We start from the raw sequence: 21,119 nt of genomic DNA on the forward strand, positions 1-21,119 counted from the left end.
ATCTGTCAGCAGAAAAGCTTTTCTACAAGCCCTAGAAGTCCGTTTTCATTAATTAAGAAACCTCTAAACATTGTGCATTTTTTGTTCTATTTTTTGTAACATAACCCCCAAACGTCTATAGAAAGCTGGATTACTACCCTTTGGTGATTGACCTGTTCTCTTTTGCAAAAGTTCAAAAACCAACCACTTAGAATAAGCCTACAAAATTATAGGAATTAAGGTAATTATACTTTATTTTGGCAAACTGTTCACTGAGCACAAAAAGTACAGTGTTAGTGCCCGAACAGCTTGTCCTTTAGCATATACCAGGCTTTCAAAAACAGTAAAAGTGCATCCAACAAAGTAAACAAGTACTGAACAAAGCTGACTTGCCACAACTTGGCAGTCTGAGAAGAACTTTACCATAAAGGAGTCTGAATTATCCCGTGCCACACTATGCAATCATCATCATTCACATTTCAAAAAACATTATGAGTGATCCACTTGATAAACATGCTGTGATTATCACTTAAACCTGAAACAAACAGGTATTCAAGTACCTTGCATCATGCTTGTGTTTTATAGCAGACATTACACTATTTCACTTCTGCTTTGTAAGTATGGAACTTTAAATCTTCAAGACATTCACTTACGATTTTGGCATTCTTCCCACTTTTCCTCAGCTGCTGAACAGCAAATGCATGCTCAACATTATCCATTGAAACTCCATTAACCATTGCAACACGGTCATTTTCTCTACATGAAAAACATGACAATGTACAGTATAAATATCTTATGACAAGAAGAAAATATTGGTGAAGAGGTGACCCTGAGCAAACTGCCTGTATTACAAACTTACTACGCCAACAGTTATAGACAGACAACTTGAGACCAAAACAATTAGGAGGTTAAGCTACTGCTAACAAAGACAAATGCCCCCGAATCAGAACCCAGGTATAGTTTGGTACTTACTGTAGCAGTCCTTCTGCTGGGCCTCCTTTCAGCACATCAGAAATAACTATTGATGTCTCACCACTCTGAAAGTGAGGATTATCTCTTCCTCCAGATATTGCAATACCAAATCCAAATCCAGGGGCCTACAATGTAACAAGGGAAATATTTTTACTTTCCAATATCTAATGGCCACCATTTGTATTCCCATGCCAAACACAAAAAGGTCCCGTGAGATGAATACAAGTTTTTGAAAGAAAGCAGGATCAATGAACCAATCAATGCTATGCAACCCAGTAAGAGGAGACACATAAAATAAACACTTTTAGAAGGCAGAGAGTTCAGCCTCTTTCAAGAGATTAGAGTTCTCACGTGCATTTTTATGGCCTAGAGCTCAGGTGGTCATCAGCAACACCTCAATCCTAAGTCAGCACAACAAACCATTCCACTGAGCTGCAACTCTGACTCAAACCCCTATATGACTTCCTGCAACACTTTCTTTGAGTTTTCCCATTATGTTATTTACCCAGCTCGACCTCACTTAGCTCAGGAACTGACAGGATTGCAGCACACAGTAGTATGACTGCAGGCTCAGCTCTTACGGATAATACCAAGATCACTTGTACCATTAAATACATCAAAACCTTGTCAGCACTTGCAAATCATCTGCATCTTAACAAAAGTAATTTGCTTCAATCTTTTCCCTCTAGGGTGACCTGCCTCTACAGCAAGGTCAGTGCCTCTGAAAAGTTATTCCTGTTAGATATTTCAAGATACAACAATGATGCTTACATTTCTGCCTGGAAGCAGTGAGGGTGGGAAATAAGCTTTCTAAATATAACTGATCTGCAAACCATCTAGCTCTTTCACCATTGCCCAGAACACATTTTGAGGATATTACCATTTAAAATGCTGTATTTTACGCAAGAATTTATTTTGCAATTTTCAACTATTCAAAATGCAGTCACTGGACAGAAGAGATCAGGTTTGGGTCAATCCCACCCCTCTATTTCACAGAGCACACACTTTGTGCTGGCAGACTGCACCTTCTCTTTTTCAGACTTTTTAACAAACATGACCCAGCTCTAGCAAGGAGTTTCATAACCTTACAGTGACAGCAGAGGCAACATGGCAGTCTGCATCTGACTGCAAAGACACATGATGTTCAGCTCTTTGGACATCAATTACTGCCCAAAACCAACCTGTTTCCTATTTCTTCCTAAAACAGGGGCCGTAAAAAGATGTTTCAGATTTGCCTGTAGACTGTGAATAGGAACAATATTAAAATACAGATTTGGAGAGTCACTGTTCAGAAATGCAGCTGAGCAGTTAGTCCATACTGTTGCCAAGAAGGAAGTTGTGCTAAGTGTGGGGGACTGGGGAAGGGCACACCTTACTGCTTCTTTTACATCCATTTTAATTCATTAGAGCATGAATGGACTTATTTTCAAAATGTATCCCAGAGAGATCCACCAGAAATCATGGCTGGGATGCAAGAATTAAATAAAGCTTGGTGCCATGAAGGAGGATCTTAAATGTCCACTCGTGACCAAAGCTGACTTTTTTCTGTTTTATTTTTTAAAGTCAAAGAGAATATATAATAGCCTACACAGATATGTTACTAAGAACCCTTTCAAAACAGTAATATTTCCCCTCTCATGATACTCCTGCTTTTAGTTTTCCCTTATTTTAACAACCAGAATTTAGTTTGCACCATATTTGGGTGGGGAAGGAAAGGGAGAAAAGAGATAATGAAGACATTTATGCCAAAACTTCATCTAAATGTTCTCTATCTTCCCTTCACCATAAACAAAAAATATTTTTTAAATTCTCCACTCATAGTAAGCAATACAAACATCAGGTTAAGGGCAGCAGAAACTCACTAAACCTTATCTTGCTGATTCCCGTACTACTTTTTAAAAGTAGACTTGCAAATCAAATCACCAGTATGGAAATGACTACATTTCATACATTGATATTCTCTTCCAGAAGCACTGAAACAGTGCAGTCTCATATACAGACAGCAGTTAAAAGGGCCCATGAGGCAGATAAGGAGTTTCTAATAAGATAGTAAGATAAATCAAGGTCTTCACAAACACACCTAATTTAAAAAATCAAACCCTAAATCCTTCTGAAAATGTAAAATGTCCCATAAGAAACCTTTGAATAAAAATCAGCCTCCCTGCTTTCCATTTTATCCTGCTACCTACCATCATCTTGAGAGACAAGTGATTATCAGAACTGCTCTCTGAAAACTGAGCTTAGCTACTAGACACGCCCGGAAATTTTAAGATGTTGATCAGTACAGATTATACAAGATACTACCATGTACCTTAAGTAAAACTGCATTTAAAAAAAACCTGTGTATCAGAATTTCACATGTCAGATGTTGTAGAAGAAATGTGGGGAAAAAAAAAAAAAAAAAAAAAAGGCTGTACTATTCTACTTTCCCACAGCAGTACAGTGTGGGACAGGTAAAAAGTACATACCTGGTTTCTGTGCTTTGGGGGAAGCACACACCTACCACAGATACACAGAACTTAGCTCCAAGTAGGGAAAAAACCCACATGATATACAAAGTGCATGGCTCCTCCTTCAAGTACTTTACAATTAGGTATGACACCCAGAGGATCTCTCGATAAAAGATAAACCTGGTGAGGTTTAACTGAATTTTAGACTGGCTCAATCTCTTAAGAGTTAAGTAGCAGTCCAGTCCAGAAAGCTGGAAGGTTGGTAAAAGAAAGGCAACAAAAACTTGTGAGAAATTCCAGCCTCTACTTCCCAGAAAACTTTCTAATGAGTCTTTTGACAGTAGTGCTGGAATTCACCAGTAAACCCTCTTCCCAGTGTTAAGGATAATTCTAAGCACATATTTGTTTAATACTAGCATAAGGGGTTTGCTTCTGTTATTTGGCAGATGGAAATAACTGTTTTTAACTGACTAAATTAATGCTACTGAAGTTATTAACAGTACATATCATGAACTTTCAACACCTAAGTAAGAGCCACTTAATCCGGTAACAAAAGAGTCATGCTAGAAGAGCTGGCAGAATTCTGGCACACAGAAGATCATAACCAAAACTATAATCAAATCATACTTTCAATCAATGTTATAAAAGAACTCCTGACTATGTTGCAAGTGCAACCAAAAACAACATCTCTGGTTCCTACCAGTTATTTACAATTTCATTCAAGGTAACACCACATTGCAGCTTTTCATTATTTCTTTGTGCACTGACTAAACGTCTCACTTCTCATGTCACTGAAATTACTGCTCCAATTGACCAGGAAAAGGTCCCCTTCAAGAGAAAATGAGCTATCAGCAAGCCTATGAGCCAGCCTTGTATTACTATGGCATTTTTTGTTTGGTTTTGACTATAAAGCAGTACTGATTTAATCAGTAATAGGCATAAAAAGCCCGAAGTTTACAGAGATTACAGGGATGACTGGACAGCTTCAAGATGAAAACATAAAGGGCAATTAATTATATATAGAAATAACACTTCTTGCTCAAAAACTTGTTGACCTAAAAATTGTTGGAAGCTTAAAAAGTAGACTAGATAAACATCACTACACATTTTCATTTTTTTCTTATATGTTCCTTTTCAACATGTGGCTGCAGTCAGAGACAGAATACTTTTTCAGCCTTCTGGTCAAACTGAATGTAACTGTTCCCTTCACAAAAGGACACCTACCCAAACAGTTACTTTCAATCAACTATTAAAGCCTTTAGAATCAACAGCTAACAGATCTGACAGAGAATTAACATTTTACCTGAGCAGCTGACCAACACATTGGTATTTTTGTCCAAGGTCTATTCATCCCACCAAAGCTACAATTTTAAAATGCCTTTATTCTATGACGAACTGAAGACAAATGGTATAACTTGCTCCCTTGAGAAAACATTTCCACATCTCCCTGTTTTGGGATGAATACAGCTATTTGGACCATGATTCCACCACAGCTGCTTTAATACCAAGTTGCTGTCAGAAATGGCATCCCACCCTGCTCTGACTTTTCCTAAGCAATTAATTCCTTACTGACTCTATTGTACAGCTTCATGATAGCTGCATCAGAACTCAATTAGGAGTAACTCAAACAAGAGGAATCAGTCGAAATGCAAAAGCAGTCTTGTTATTCTCTGGTTTCCAGCACACATTCCTTATGCAAGGTACCAAAGTCACAAGCAAATAAGACAGTTTTGAATATGTTTATTTTTATGCAACTACATTGTTTTATGCCCCTGCAAATAAAGTTTTATAGCTTTCAAGCATAGTTACAGCATTACCATGAAGGGACAGAGATTTCTACCTCCCTTCAGTTAGGTACAGATGTAATCTAAAGTTTTGTTTCTAGCATGGTTATTCATAGGCAGGCTTATCTCTGAAACCCAACAAACAAATAGAGCTATCACATGGAGCTTTTACAACACTTCTAAATTTAAACAAGTGAATATGACAGTTTCCTTTCCTTTTACTTCCTGACATCTGGCTTTTTCCTATTGTTTTCAAAAACTGCCAGTATCCTGCGTTAGGCACACACAGCCAATTGTATGAACTCACCCTGTGAAGAGTCACTGTGTGTTGTTCCCATATAGCTGTTTCTTCCATTGTTGTGCTCTAAGGAGAAAAAAAAACCCCAAAGATTAGACTTCACTTTCAAGAGTTGTGTAATACCATAAACAAAAATTAAATTCAAAAGTAGTATTAATATTCATATAGAATAGCTACAGAAGAAGTTAGTCTGGCTCATTCACTACACATTTCCTGCCTTTATATGTCACAGCTGAACTTCCTGTGCTCCTGTGGAAGGGGGGGAGAAGAGGCAAAACTGATTACAGAGCTTGTAGCTATAAAGAAGTTTCAAGGGAAGGACTACAAGCAGCATTTGTGATACGGGCTCTCTTGGTTGCTCATTTAGATCATAGTAGATGTAGCTAGTCCAATCAGTTGCATTTATACCCTAACATTTATACTCACAGCCTCCTTTTGCTTGTTTTAATTATATGCAGATTACCAATTCATGAACATCCAGCTACAGATTCTGTATTATGCACACAGGTCACATTTAATGGAGCACAGTTTAGTACAGGCTAATTATTTTGGTGAACAGTAGCACTGCAGAAGTTACAAGGTCCTCTCTAAGGTAACTAGATTAAACAGTAACATTATGACAATATTGACATACCTGCATTTCTGCTTAAAAGAGCACTACTTAGTGTGCCATGACAAGCAAACATTTGGAAAGGGGAAAAAAGCATGAGGGAGGAAAGCCCAGCAGAGCTCAAGGCCTGAAAACAGGCAGGAAGGCAGCAGGAAATGCATAGGAAACATCCTGCTGCTACATTTTCTACCTTTCCAGAAGGATTGTCCAGTGTTTTGCTCCATACCCACCCCCCTCATAAGCATGCAATCCCCAAATTAAAGAACAGAATCAGGACACAAAAATCTCTGCAATATGAAAATCTACTTTGTTTCTCTTTGCTTGCTCTCAATTTGTTTCAGTTACAGTAACTCAGTCACTACAACAGAAAGTACTCAAAACTTTTAACCCAGTCCTGTATCACAAGGAACAGCAGAACAGCAGTAGGAGCACTTACGCTCAAACAATACTTCTGAAAACTTCATCCAATTTCAGAATAACAGAATTTGCCACTGGGTTCAAAAAGCGAGTTCTTCTCATAATGTCAAAAAGCTCTGCATTTTTCACTTCGAATTTCAAGGGTTGGTTTGTGCCATGTTCCTGGTCATTTCTCTTTCAGGGTTCACTTCTCTTGAAAGTGCTGCTGCGACTTAATTGGGATGCATTTCATTCAAACAGCTGTAATTCTCCTCAATTCAGTACCAAATGTTGCTCCTTTGCATTACAAGTTGATTCAACTCTACTCCAGAATTAGATTATTTCCCTCCAGCTTTTTAAACCCAGACCAAATATATACTGAACCAGTAACAATTTACACACACAAAGCCATCTTTGAAACAAAACAATGTTTTGCTTGCTAAACGGTCAAGGAATACTGATTTTCTTCCTTATTTCTGCTGTTCTCATTCTGTCTTAGTTTTGGCAAGAGCTTCTCAGGCAAAACATCTCATCAACAAGTGAAGACTTATCTCTGCAAGCAAACTACTACAGCAAAAAGCTCCAAGTAGTGCCTGTTCAGAAGAAGGTGCAACAGGAATCCAATAAAGGACTGCAAAAGTTGTAATTGACACTGTAATTGAAATTAGCTGCCTCATTTCTACCTGCACCTATCGAGAGACGTTAACCCTGCTCATTCACTGCACTTGTCCTGGCAGCACCCCGAAGGTCCAGCCCTGTGCCAGCACAGAGGCCCCTCAGCCAGCACAGTCTGAGCTCCGTGGCTCACAGGGCTCCTGATTTCCATGCTCTGAGTCCTTGTGCCTCCCTGCTGGAGCACAGGGCAAACAACACCGACTCATCTGCCTATGGCACTAACCGATAAAACCCAGTTTAACCAGCTTGGCACTGCTCCCACTGGATCTAGGGGAACTGGCAAACCCAGACCTGCAGCAGGGCAAGGTAACAGCTAAGCCACGAGTAAGAAAAAAAAAAATCCCTATGTAATATACTTCTAAGAACTGTGAGAAGACTTACTACTACACAAAAAAATCCAAGACAAATGCAAAAAAAAAACCAAAAAAACCCAACAAACAAAACCAAAAAACCCCACCAAACCAACATCAGAACCTCACCAGCCTTTCTAAACCTGGACAGGGCACTCGCTGCTCAGTCAGATTAAGGCTGCCATTTTTAAAGCCTTTCTCCTTTCTGTAGAAGCTCAGGTCTTCCACTTTGTTGTCCATTTTTCTGCTCACACTATTGCAACCACTTCCTCTAGATTTTACTAATACATCCATTTCAAACGCACAAGACTTGGAAACATCAAATATCCATTAGTTACACAGCAAAGCAAATAATATGTTATTTTAATTCTTTCTGCATGCCCAAGCAGTCCAATCAAAAACAGTGAAAACAGTTCAAAGGCAGTCTGAGGTGAGTGCTGGCTTTGACATAAATGGCTTGAGTTAGTTTCTCATCTGCAAAAAAGTGCATTCCCTCACAAAAGACGAAGGGAAGTTTGAAGAAGACTTGTGAAGGTACTCACCCCACTTAGTACTGACAACTGAGGCAGAAGAATGAGCCTGTGCTACCATCAGCTGAGGTCCCTCTTGTGATGCTGCTCTTAGGCCATACTCAAAGTGTTCTATTTTTCATGCTATCCACCATTTAATCCACCATTCCACAATTTAAGGGAAATCAAGATGACTCAGCAGGAACTGAGAAATATATACAGCCTAACACCCAGAAACTCAGAATATAGGAGAAGACTAAGATGCTCCAGACTAGAGTTATAATAATTTAACAGAGACCCTTTAATACCTTTGAAATGCAAGTGGACAATGTTGCAGACTCCTACGTCTATATTACCAATGACTTTACATCACAGAATCACACAGAACCACATAATTTTTATGGCTTAAAGGGACCTGTGGAGATCATGCAGTCCAAACCCCCTGCCAAGGCAGGGTCACCTGGAGCAGGTGACACAGGGATGTGTCTGGGTGGGTTTGGAATGTCTTCCTTGTCTTTCTTGTACTGAGGAGCTCAGAACTGAGCACATATATTAAGAATAAAAAGAATAGAAAGAATGATGGTATCATGACTCCAGTGACGTAATTCACGCTTTTGCTTTATTAAAGTGAAAAGTTTCCCTAAGCTCATCCTAAACACCTTTTTAGAGACAATTAGTATTCCCAGCTCTGGGAAATGGAAATGTTTGTGGGTTGGGTGTTTTATTACTATTTAAAGGATAGAGTCAAACATAGCATCACAAGTCATCAATATGGAAGTTATGAAACTTATCATTTGCTCAAAATCTTGGAAACATCAAATCTTGTTCAACTCTTTCATCTTTGGAATTGCCCTGAGAAATAAACATTTCAAAGTAAACATCTTTTCAGAAAGCTCCCTTTGTGGGCTTCACACAAACATTTTGTATCCTTCAAACAAAAATATTTTTTTCTTCCCCTTCTCAATGTATTTTCTTCCTTCTTCTTAAGGGCTGTTTTTTGGGATTTTTTTGTTGTTGGTTGGGAGAATTTTTTTTTTTGTTGTTTTTTTGGTTGTTTTTTTTTTTTTTTTTTTTTTTTTTGTTTGGTTTTTTTTTTTTTTTTAAACCATGCCTTTTTTTCATCCAACTTTTACCTTCTCACACATACCTGGGTATGTGTGCATATGCACACATATGGTTTTCTTTCAAGTATCCTGAAGGAAAAAACCAGCCCAACAAAACACTGGCTTCTGAACTGAGCAATGCAGTGATGTTACAAATAGCATTGCTCAGTTTACCTGCACTGCAGGTGAAAAAGCAGTTGCCAGTAGCAGCACTGAAGCCACCCACAGGCTTGAGAAGACAGTTCCAGTTAACATTTGGAAAGCTTCAAACAACAGCCAGAGAAATTAGTATTCTACCTTAAAATAATGCAACTTCCTGAGGGCAGGTTTCTTGCAGATTAACACTTTAGATTTCTATACCTCAGCTCAGACTAAGGCCAGAGCTTCTACACATTCTTTAAGTCCAAAGCAGAAAAGTTTCCCAATGCTTCTTTCCAAGTCTAGGGGGACTTACTAGAGGAATTATTGTTCACTTTTTAATTCAACTGCTTTTCATAGGAAGTAAATTGTGTTCTGAATGAGAAGACGGACTTTAAGGAATTGTTTCCTCAACTGCGATCAAATTTTGACACGAGGTCAAATAAGTTTTTAAACATGTCATTCCTTAGTGTAATTTAACAGTAATTTTTGATAAATATAAGTGTTAAATATCTACAGTTGTCATCCATTCTTCACTAAGGTCAAGGAGATTATCACATTTTCAGAGCAAATAACTAGATATCTACCTAAAACAGATTGTCTCTAGGCTACACAAGAGGAACCTCCTGTAGGAAGCAATAAGTTGCATTCAGCATCTTTACCAGCCTGGTTTTGCAGATCAGCATTGACAGTTGTCCTGCAGACAATAAAATGAAACAACTGCTTCTGCTACCTCAGGGGGCATAGAGCTCTTATTCTCCACAGAACACAGCAGGAGAGGAAAGGTGTCTGTGTGCTCTTTCAGCCACAACATGCAAACCACAAGAAGTGAATGGTCAGATCACAAACTCAACCATGTAAAGAAGCCAGGCTTTGATTCAAGTTTGCAGCCTCATGTTGTGTACGCCATACTTACAATAAAATGCTCATGTCAAAACACATTCCTATTTATCCTAAAAAAAAAAATCATAACTGTGACAGTGTTCTTATTCAAGACACAAAAAACAAGAAGGAAGAACTAGTATTGGGCTGTGTCAAAAAAGGGAAAAAATACTATATTTGCTCTCTATACACTAAAAAACACTATATTACATATAGTATTGTCTGCAATACTACATTTAGAGTGAGAGTTCCTCTTCAGAATGACACACCAGACATACATACAACCTCACCCATCTTGCTGCATTTCTCTTTAGCTTCTAAAACTTATTTTCCACTATTCTTGCAGATGTCCATTTCAGCAGTAGGATGCTACTGAACTTCCAGGTTGTAAAGGTTAAATGCAGAATCAGTACATTTTGATTGTACTTTTGGGAACAAGAATTAGAAGTGCTTATCAGAACGATCAGAATTTGAAACTCTTATAAGAATTTCTTCAGTATGTCATGTATCTAGGGCGTGGTATTTATCATTCACCTAAAAAAATCAACATAATCAAAGCCAATATCCAAAACACACTTCCTGAGGAAGTATAAGAAAATAAAAAGAATCTTCCTCAGCCAGCCCAGAACAAGGAATGAAGAGGTCATTTCCCAACACCAGCATCTTTCAGCACTCATGATGCAGCATAGTGTTGTTTCCAACACTGACCAGGATGGCTTCCTACAGATACTCACCTTTGTCCTTGCCTAGTTAAACTACAGCCACCTTAAATTCCAACAGATTCCCTCCAATTGTCTTAGATAAAAGCCTTTAGCTGACTGGGGGCAGGGGACCCATTTTTTAACAGTTGTTGGCCAGTAATTAGTGCAATGAGGTCAGAATCCCATTATCTGACTGATTTTATCAGCTGAAAGGACAGCTTTGTCTTCCATAGTCTAACACATACACAATGCACCACAGCCTCTCTACAGGGAACCTTGGTGTTACTTGAGCTATTTCAAATACTGGCATCCAACCTCTGGAGCAACTGCAGGCAGCCAGGAGAAGGAGAGCACTGAGGCAGGGTCACCACAGCAAAGTGCACATTGCTACAGCTACATTCCCACCACTGCCCTGCTGCATCTGTCCTACACTGCAAACAGCCTGTGTCTTTGGTTTTTCACTTGATCGTCATTCCTTCCAAGGAGAAGGGCTGTTTCCCTGAACACATCTTTGAGAGGAGATTCAAGAGATCAGACTGAGGACTCGGGGACTGCCACAGAGCATCAGGTGCTTGTTTATTTGATTATCTCTTTTACACCGCAGTGGGAAATGCAGGAGAACACACACTAAAGGACTATCGAGATGTACATAAAAAAAACTTCACAGAATCACTGAAGCTGAGAAGCCAGCCTTCAGTCTCACCTTCTGTCTGAGTGTGCATCCACAGAAGTGACATCAACCATCTCTTAAGACAGAAATAACCTTATTCTCTGAAGCTTATGTATTAACCACTGAAAAGTAAAGCAGCGCTCAGTGTAATTTTTTTCCATTTGATACCTTGGACTCAAAGCTCTAGAGAAGAGTTCCACTCCTCCCAAACATTCACTTCTATTAAACAGCCCACCTCATGAAAAGTCTGTATGAGGAAAACCATGATTAAAGCTGCTTTTCAGACGACAATGCACAATCCAAGTTTTTTAAAAATACAGAATTTTCAACACTGCATGTCAGTAAAATGAACCTACTTTGATTTAGATCACTCTGGATGAACGAAGTCTCTACAACAGCACGCATGGACAGTTTGGACAGTACAAGTCATCTTTACATCATGAAGAACAACTTTGAGAAGAAAAAGTAGGACTAAATACATACATGTACATTTTAACAATAACCAGGCTGTTTAACCATTCTATTCAATTCTCCCTGCACTTCCAAAACCACATGCTACTCAGCAAGACACTACCTTACTAAGCACAATATCCACTGCCTCCTGATCTAGAATTCCAAAAGTTAGTGGCTACCTTTTGAACATAAAGACACTGCACGTATCTAAAAACATTCCCTAATCACTAGTTTTCTTGATGAATTTTTCTACAAGAGAGACTTTTTGCTCCAACTTCTGGGAACTGTTCTTTTCAAACTAAAAAAGTAGCTCAGCATTTAACTCACCACATCCATGTATTACCCAGCTTGTTTAGCATGACTCACTTTTCCAGAATGGCCTTTTAAGTCCAAGCTTCACACATCACAGATGGGATCATAAAATCTTTTGCTTGGTGGTACTGCTGCTCAATGCAAAAAATGCTAGACCTCTCTCTAAAAAAAGCCCTAATCAAGAACAGTATGCACAATTTTGGAGCAATGCTGCATTTTAGTTAAATAATTAATTACTGGATTACAGATCCAGTTAAATCTGAGTATTTATAGCAGTGTTTATGACACAGGCCTAGTAAATCACATTATCCATGAAAGGCAGAAGGCTGACACTCAGGAATAAGGCAAAACAAACCAGAGTGCAAGACCCACAGGCAGATACATCTCAAATGATCTCAGGTCAAGTTACTTCAGGTGAAGAATACCACTCAAACACCCTGGTAACAGTATCAGCCAGCAGCTAAGCAAAGCTTACTAGCTCCTGATGGCCAAGCCGTGGGAAAGCTGTGCCTCAGAGTTTGGGATCCTTGTCTCCTTTGCTTCTTTCCATTTTGCTTTCCAGCTGGCAGTGAAACCACGCAGGATCACAAACTCTAAAGCACTGGCGGTAGCGTTTCACAGATCACTACTCCAGGCCAGTGCACTAGCAAAAGACAGCAAAATCACACAGAACAGAGAGGCTAAAAATGCAAAGTGGCAAGCTACGTTTCTCCCCCCAGGAAGGGATGTTGCCACAGAGAAGCACAGACAAGTTGAACTTTGCTTTTGCTTTAAATCATTTCTCTACCATATTGACCTAGGTCAGTATTATTAGGACCAAAAGATTCCTAATTTAGAGTATAAATTTTAACATGCAATTGAAAGGATTTATCCTCTCATTATTTACTTCAAATTTCATTTTATTTTTTCTCAAAACCAAGATCTTCCAGGAACTCATGAAGTATTTCAATTGTTTAAATCTCGGGATGTAACTTGAAAAGCAATTCTTTTACCACAATAAAAGCAGTTTAAGCATCACGCACTGCTCTCCTACTGGTTTCTATCCTCAAATATATCCCCTCCCTCATATCTTGTGCAAGTGTTACATACATTCATGTGGTCATTGTTAGCTGTATCCCCACCAGTTGATCTCAACTCCAACTGCTCCTGGTACAGTTTGGAAGGCAGTCCCGGGAATGTAAAAGCTCAAACTACAGCCTCCCACCAAAGTCAAGTAAGTACAATTGAAGTGCACCAGTAGAGCTCAGAAGTGCACACAGCTGGGACCAGTTTCACAGCAACTGACACAGCTGAGAGCAGCAAATTCCAGTCACATACTGCCTGCCTGGTGGGATTGATTTTAAACCACAGTGGTGGTCAAAAGGTGGTGCAGACCACCCAGAAAGGCCATAGAACATCATCCTTGGAGGAGCTCAGAACTGATCTGGACAAGATCCTGGGCAGCCCTGTAGCTGACCCAGGGGTATGGGGCTAGACTAGATGATCTCCAGAGCTCTGCTGAGCTCTAGATGGTCTGATCTCACTGTTCTGCAATTATTTTATAAATCAGATTTGGTGAGAACTGCTTTGAGCACAGATTTGGACTAGCTGATCCCTAGAGTCCCTTCCAACCTTAACCACTGTGTGATCCTATATAAGTCACATTTCCAGCACATTTCCGAAACCAAATCAAATCATCCAACTGCAGACACAACCTCCATCTCTACTCTTACACACAGCTCAGCATTAGTGTTTTATCACTCAAAGAGCATCAGGTGGAGTTATTCCAGTTTGGCTTTTCCCTTGCAGGAGGAGAACAGGACATTACCAGTATCAAAGAAACCTAAATGATATTGTATTAGCTTTACATAAGAAGCATAAATAAATCTTCTCTATCTATGGCTTCTTATTTAAAAGACACAAAGCCAAAATGCACACAACTAAAAGATAGGTCCACCAAGAAATTTCCAAAATGAATGGAGACATAAGAGCAGCAATCACAGCATTCAAGCACTTTACCTGAAGATAGAATGCCTCTCATCCTGCTTTTAATCAAGAGAATCATAATCCATAATCCAATATTACCAAGAATCATTAGAGAATCATTACCAAGCACCGCACCATATAAATTTCAGATCACTATACTCTGAAGATCTGTCAAATGAGAGCCTCAGGACATGCAACAGTATCCCACTAAGACAGAGCTGGGTTGATTTTCCAAGATCAGAGCTTACAAGTATGAATAAATGTTTAAGAGGCTTGCATTGCAATTCCAGTTATAGCCGTGACATCTTCCATTGTGACAATAAAAGAGTAGCCTACATAGGTTCATTTCACTTTAAAATCCTGAGGTGGGGGGAGGGTGTTACTTGTTTTGTTTTTGCTTCTTCCAGCCGACATAGCCACAGCAAAACTATGCATTCTGTAGTTAATTTACCAAATTCTTCTATAATTAACATTTGAAACATGGGTGTTCTGAACATGAACACACACACTACATTTTGCCTCATGGAAACAGCTGACAACTATTTTTGTAATAGCAGGATTAGCAGGGCAGGAGTGTGTTTCCCTGATATTTTACCCCTTGAATCTCAGTACAAAATATGTCACTGGGTAGTTAAGACTTCCACCCCTGCCCTGCTTCTAGGTACACAATTTCTTCCTCTGAATCTCAACCAATCAATCTTAGTAAGAAATTTCAGAAGTGTCCTTCCCTAACCTGAACAACCACACGCCCAGATGGCATCTTCCCACCCTCAACTTGGGTAAGTGTCAGTTAAGAAGATTCAATTTTAGCAGTCACATGGGTACTAGAGCATCTTCAGAATACAGTCGAACCATGAGCTCGCATTAACTTCACACATCCAAAGAAAGCAAGTCCCAAATCAAGGATACAGAAATACAGGAGTTCAAAAAGGAAGAGGGGGTAAATAATGTTAAGTCTTAGAACTCCTTTAAAAAGAGTCATTTCTTATGTTAGAAGTTGTTAGTAACTTTGGAGGAAGGACACAATGGTAACAAATTGTTTGGCTTAAAAAGCATGTTACAGGGAACACAGAGGGGTTCTGTTTTACTTCCAGTCACAGAGCTTGTGAATTGAGAGAGGAAGAGAAACAAGTCCAGGAAGTCACTGGGAGAGAAGAGAATGAGAACTAGAGCAACCATACCTCCCTGGCAGGAGATGGACATGATACTTGGACTGGGGGACAAGGTAACAAACACCACCATAGCATTCAAGAGGCTTATTCACCTATCAGGAAGGTAAACATTCCTAAACCTTCTTATCAGGCAAGCATGGAAAGCAGAAAACACCTCATTTTTCCTCAGCAAAAAATACTATCCCCATTCTATTAACATCTAGCTTCCATATTACTTCACCATGAAACAGATTTGCCTGTTTTTTGAAAATATGTACCTTGAAGAGACCTGTTGAAGCAGACAATCTACTACACTTGAGAGACAATTGTGAAGCGTCAGTCTCTCCTCGCTTATATGCACATCAGTCTGTTCCAGGATTCTCCTGCTGAATAAATTCTTTCTACAGCTAACACATTAATGATTAGTAAGTGCCACAGAAAATAAAATAGCATGCTACAACTGTCCTTGCATTCAATCTCAAAACTGAGCAACATAGCTCTGACAGAACTCAAAACCACGTAATAAATTGATGGTGCAGAAAGAAAAAGACACTAAGATGTATTAGTTAGCAAAACCAATATTTAAATGATTCTGAACAATATAGTGCAGAAGAGACAGGGGAGAAAAGTCCTATGCTTTTTTAAGCTAAGTTGTTTCACTGCATTCAGCAGCCCACAGACCTGCAGATGAACTCACACATCCCAAGGAGCATCTTCCTACAGCTCAATCAACATGTTCATTTTCATCAGTCCTTCATAACCTTTTTGTTTAGTGTCTATGTAACATAAATGAAACTTACCCACCACTACTATGAAAAATCAAAGTGATTGTGAAAGTTCAGTCATGGTGCAAAAGGGTGAATGAGGTCTAAGAAAAAGCAATTCAGTTGTGTGGATCAAGTGAAGAGGTGTCCTACAACATAACCAAGGCTAGGCATAGCAGCCAGGGGACTTGGAGCAAAGTCTGCTGTCAGCCTGAGTACACCAGAGTACATCGAATATCTCCTTAAAACAGCACCTTGAGGCCACTACTCAGCAATCCAAAGGGTTAAGGAGCAGCAACAACCTAAATCTTCAGGCTACTTTTGTTCTCAGCACAGAGCATCTCCTTTATTCGAAAAGCTGCTCTGAACTGAAACAAGGAATCAGCCTGGCACTGATGATGGCTTTCTTGGGATGGAAAAGGACCAGCAGAGAAGCCAGCAAAATAGAAGCAGGTGGGTTATTCATTGACTGAATGTAGAAACACTGCCCATATAACAACATACCTGCAGACACTTGGATAACCCTCTCTGCTGCTTTCACAGGTAACACAATTGCTTATGCACAGCCAGTTGGAGTAGGATTTTTTAAAACTCTTAATCCTGGCTATACTATTAAATATTTGCAAAATATGTCTGTTTCATTTCAGAAGGCAAAAGAAACCTAATTTTTACCAAAGATTTGCAATGATGTTTTACAATAAAAACACATATATATTTCTCTACCTTCCAATTTATTGATATTTTCCTTTTTTTTTTTTTTAAGTGATCTATTCCCTTCTCTTTAGGAGTCAAGGCCACTAACAAGCACAAGAGAACATAAGAGCAGCTCCAGAAGAATCAGCAAGCAGGAAGAACCAGTAAGACATGTCCACACTTTCCCCCTTTCCTTATAAGGACACACAGCAGCAAGAGGGGTGACCATGCCACCCAAAACTTCTTTTTATTTCTATCATAACTCCTCATCTTCTTAAAGAGCAGCAGTAAAACCAGCTCTGCTGGGGAGCCAAGACTGGACAAGAAGCACTAAAAGCAGACCTGAAATATTGCCCACCACCACCAGCTGCCCTGATCACAATTCTCTTTGATTTACTCCTGGCAGCAATCCCACCACTGCCTTTCACTACACCAGTGGCTCACAACCAGACCTCTTCAGAAAAGCTGGATACAAACCACTATATACCAAATTAAGAAAAGCACTTTTAAAAAACACCATGTTCTTGTTTTTTGGGAGTTGGATTTTCTCTTTTGTAGACTGCATCCCTACCCCACTCCAAATAGCTAAATTGCTATGAACCCCAGGCTGAAGAACTACCCCAGTCACTGAATCACTCACTGAGTCAGGAACCAACACCCAGCCTTCCTTCCCTCCTCTCACAGATCGAGGGCAGAAGGGACATTGGCTACAGTCACTGGGAAAAAAATGACAGAGTAATTACTGGACAAGAGGCTGTACACAGACTTCAAACTGACCTCTGTAGGTATTCAGATTTACATAACCACCACATGGTTTCCCATCCCACCCTACAGACATACAGCTAGGATTTCTTTCTTTCCTGTTTGCACATCAAAGTAAAGAAAAGGAACAAGGGAATTCACTCACATCTAATCTGTTGACCAGATTACAACTTCCTAACAGCAAGTTGCCTTATGCATACCATGCAAACAGCATACTTCAAAAGCATTCTTCTCATGAAAATCTATTTGTAGACTTACAATTCTTTCCATCATTGTAGATGAACTAACACTGAATTTTATATAAAACCCAGTATGCAAATCCAGAAATCTTAAATTACCAAAAATTACAATCTTTCAGATCAAATAGCTTCAAGGCCTGCCTTCTGCAGTTTCAACTTGACTTTCCACTTCCCCAACTCAGTTTTAAGGTGACAAGAAGTCCAATTAGACCTAAAAACACAGTCCCTTCCAAAGGGGAAAAAAGAGCCACACACAGAAAGCCAAAGGTTAACTGTAAAAATGGTCAAAAAGCTACTTTTGGATTTATATCAGCAATAAGAATAAACTCATTTCAGCAAAACAAACTGTCTCACCAACAGCATTAACCACGTTACACTACCTTGTATTCCCACAACTTCAACTGCATCAATCATACAAGATTATATTCTTGACCAAAAACTACATCGTTCAATTCATCACCACTCTGGAATGCACATTCCCAGGTATGCAAGAAAACTATGTGGGCAGAAATGGTCAAAGCTATTTTAAAATATGCACTGGGCTTCTAGAGAACTGCATCTTCTAGCTACCTAGAACCATAACTAAAAATGGACGTGGCAAACCAAAACCCCCTAAGAGCAAATTTCTCTATTTTTTAAAAGTTGTTCTGATTATACTTCACATTAAAAACTGCAAGAAGGAAAATCAGCAAAACTATAACCTGACACTCCAGTCTGCAACCTGAAAACACACTCAAGTTTACACAGCATTCACCTCATCCCTGGATTGCCCCAGCACTCCTTGTGCTACAGAAAGCATCTCTATTGAACTTCAACATTCTGAATGCAATAAATTCTAAGAAAATAAAAAGGTTACAGACCAGGGGAAATAACTGGCAGACATCTAAGTCTCGCCCCATCGGTTACCTTAAGTTTCACATTTTAGAGCAAGACTTTAACTGACAAAAAAGAACAAATTCACCTCAAGAATGACAAAGTTCAAAAAGAAGCAAGGAAAAGGGTAACAGAAATCCCACTTAGCTGTATTTTCCTCCCCTCTGCAAATATTTGTTCACATTACTGTGCATTAACTTCAATCTGATTCCACAAAAAAAAAAAAAAAAAGGAAATCAATGGCAGAAGGGATTCCTCACACTGATGTGAGTCAGCACCTTGACTCTTGAGAGAAGGTGTACATAAAAAAAGTCATTTAATTTCACAGTTAAACATAAATGCTTCCAAGAGCAGAACTTCACTTGCACCCCACTCTTGCCCTTGGATGTTACCACCAGCCCCCTAATCATCAGGTGTATATTGGCATCTGTTAGTAAAGGATGCAAAAGGCCAATTTTGTGACAACATGGGCCTTGGATAAATCAGCAGTGTAATTTTAGGATTGATTCATGATTTTTTTTTTAAGGAACTAAGTTTTTACAAGGCAATACAGGGGAAAAAAATGTACATAAAAACTCTTTTCCCATTCCACCTCTGCTTTACATCTTGCAACTACGCTGTAAACTAAGGATTTTAGCTGCTCAGTCCTGACAAATTGAATACTCTTAAGGGTTCCACAAGCACGTCCCAATTATCAGTTTGCATGCATTTATCAAACTGGAAACATTTTACTTGACAGTGCATCATCAGCTTAGGAGTCAGTGCTCCCAAGCCACGCTTACCCCCAAAGATCAAAGACAACACCTGCTCTACCATAACAATAGCGAGGATTATTGATGCACATACTTAACAGACCCAAATACTGAGACCAGCGTCAGTGACACTTCACAGAAGTGTAAAAGTGTAAAGTTTCTGCTCCTCTCCAAATTGGAGGGAAAGTTCTCGTTAAAGAATTAAGTATAGAACAGATTAACATCATTACTCAAATAACCTATAGCCCTACATACCTACGTAGAACACACAATTACATCTGTACTATTAAATGCAAGCATCAGTACTACTTTGAAATAATTTTCAAAAGCAGTATTTTAGGTTGTCTTAGGATACAATACAAGCATATTTTCAGTTTGGTTTTTCTTTTGCTACTGCTATTAGCACTGGGTACACTTTACACAATGAAATCTGAGCCTCTCATGTAAGAAAGTGATAAGCATCAAAACACAGAGAATTGTAGTATCTGAAGCTTGCACTTGGAACTCAGCCTAAACAAGGCTGATAGAATGGTAAAGTAAAAATGCTTTGCAATCTTACTTTTTAGGGAGCTCACTTCACATTTGTTCCATAATATGTTTTAGAGGCTCTTTTCCCTACCACCAAAAAATTAGTCTACTCCAGTGCGAGTTAAAAGAACATTTAGCCATTTATATCAGCCCACAAAAAAATATCATGCAACATAACCAAAAGTAATGCTCTTATTTAAATGCATGTCTGTTACTTTCATAGACTTGTTTTCAATACTGAGAAGAAAAAATTGCACACTCTACATGCACTCACTAACAAAATATAAAAATTGAGGTATCAAAGAAATCTACCACTAAACCCCAGTAAATTCTGGCAGAGGTTTGACAGCCATTATGTATGTCTGACAGTGAAAATCTAGACACACCAGCACTGTAAGCAATACCAAAACCTTTCTGTTGGCAGGTTGAATAGAAGGAGAATATCGTGGCATTTTTAGAATTGTCTTTACATTTAAACTGCTGGTGGTATCCCTTACTGCACAGGCCTGAAGAACTACCTTTACTATCAGCCCTAAGTACCTAATACAGAGACACATCACAAATTCTTTTCTGTAGCAGTCAGTTAGGTACCTTTTAGAAATGGAAACAGAAAATTAATTATGTTCAAGTACATTGTTCTGATTCTGCACAGGTAAGACACAGCAAGAGAAGAATCCCAAACTAATCACTACACCAAGACACATTCACAATCTAATAGTAGAAATGCCAAGGCTTCAACTCAACTTTGAAATAAATCAACTATGCAGTAACTCAACCAGAGCCAGACCTATGAGAAAATGCTCTCTCCCTCAGTCATCATCATTTCATCAAGATTAATCCCTGATTGCAAGCCAAGCTATGCTGAAGATGAGAAGCACGTAGAGTATTTCAGAAGAGGAACTCTGAACACAGAGACTAAAAATAAAAGTCTATACATAATTACTGAGAGATGCTACCCATCAAATCCACCTCTTAGCAAGTATTTCCCATCTGTGCTTAATGGGCAGATGTCTTTTTCATTTACTCAGCACATTTTTTGAAATGGAAAAGTATGAATGACATTCTAGCTGTTTATCCAACCAGCTGGAGAAGAAACTGGGTATGAGGTTA

At 39.0% G+C, this 21,119-nt stretch overlaps 1 protein-coding gene across 5 annotated transcripts in view; it reads right to left on the bottom strand.

Annotated features, from left to right (window-relative positions):
- Nucleotides 1–21,119, bottom strand: part of TJP1 (tight junction protein 1) — a 158,713-nt gene that overhangs the window by 36,100 nt on the left and 101,494 nt on the right. For 3 of the 5 annotated variants that reach the window (XM_062501144.1, XM_062501143.1, XM_062501142.1), the window contains exons 1-3: nt 5,493–5,543; nt 952–1,076; nt 633–735 (exon numbers count right to left, since the gene is read on the bottom strand). In XM_062501144.1, the coding sequence (XP_062357128.1) occupies nt 633–735; nt 952–1,076; nt 5,493–5,540 (276 nt within the window). In that variant the 5' untranslated portion in view covers nt 5,541–5,543. Of the gene's footprint in view, nt 1–632; nt 736–951; nt 1,077–5,492; nt 5,550–21,119 lie in introns of those variants that run through there. The other 2 variants (XM_062501141.1, XM_062501140.1) reach the window with 1 other exon arrangement.

The sequence above is a fragment of the Cinclus cinclus genome, chromosome 13, assembly GCF_963662255.1.
Source record: "Cinclus cinclus chromosome 13, bCinCin1.1, whole genome shotgun sequence".
Classification (NCBI taxonomy): domain Eukaryota; kingdom Metazoa; phylum Chordata; class Aves; order Passeriformes; family Cinclidae; genus Cinclus; species Cinclus cinclus.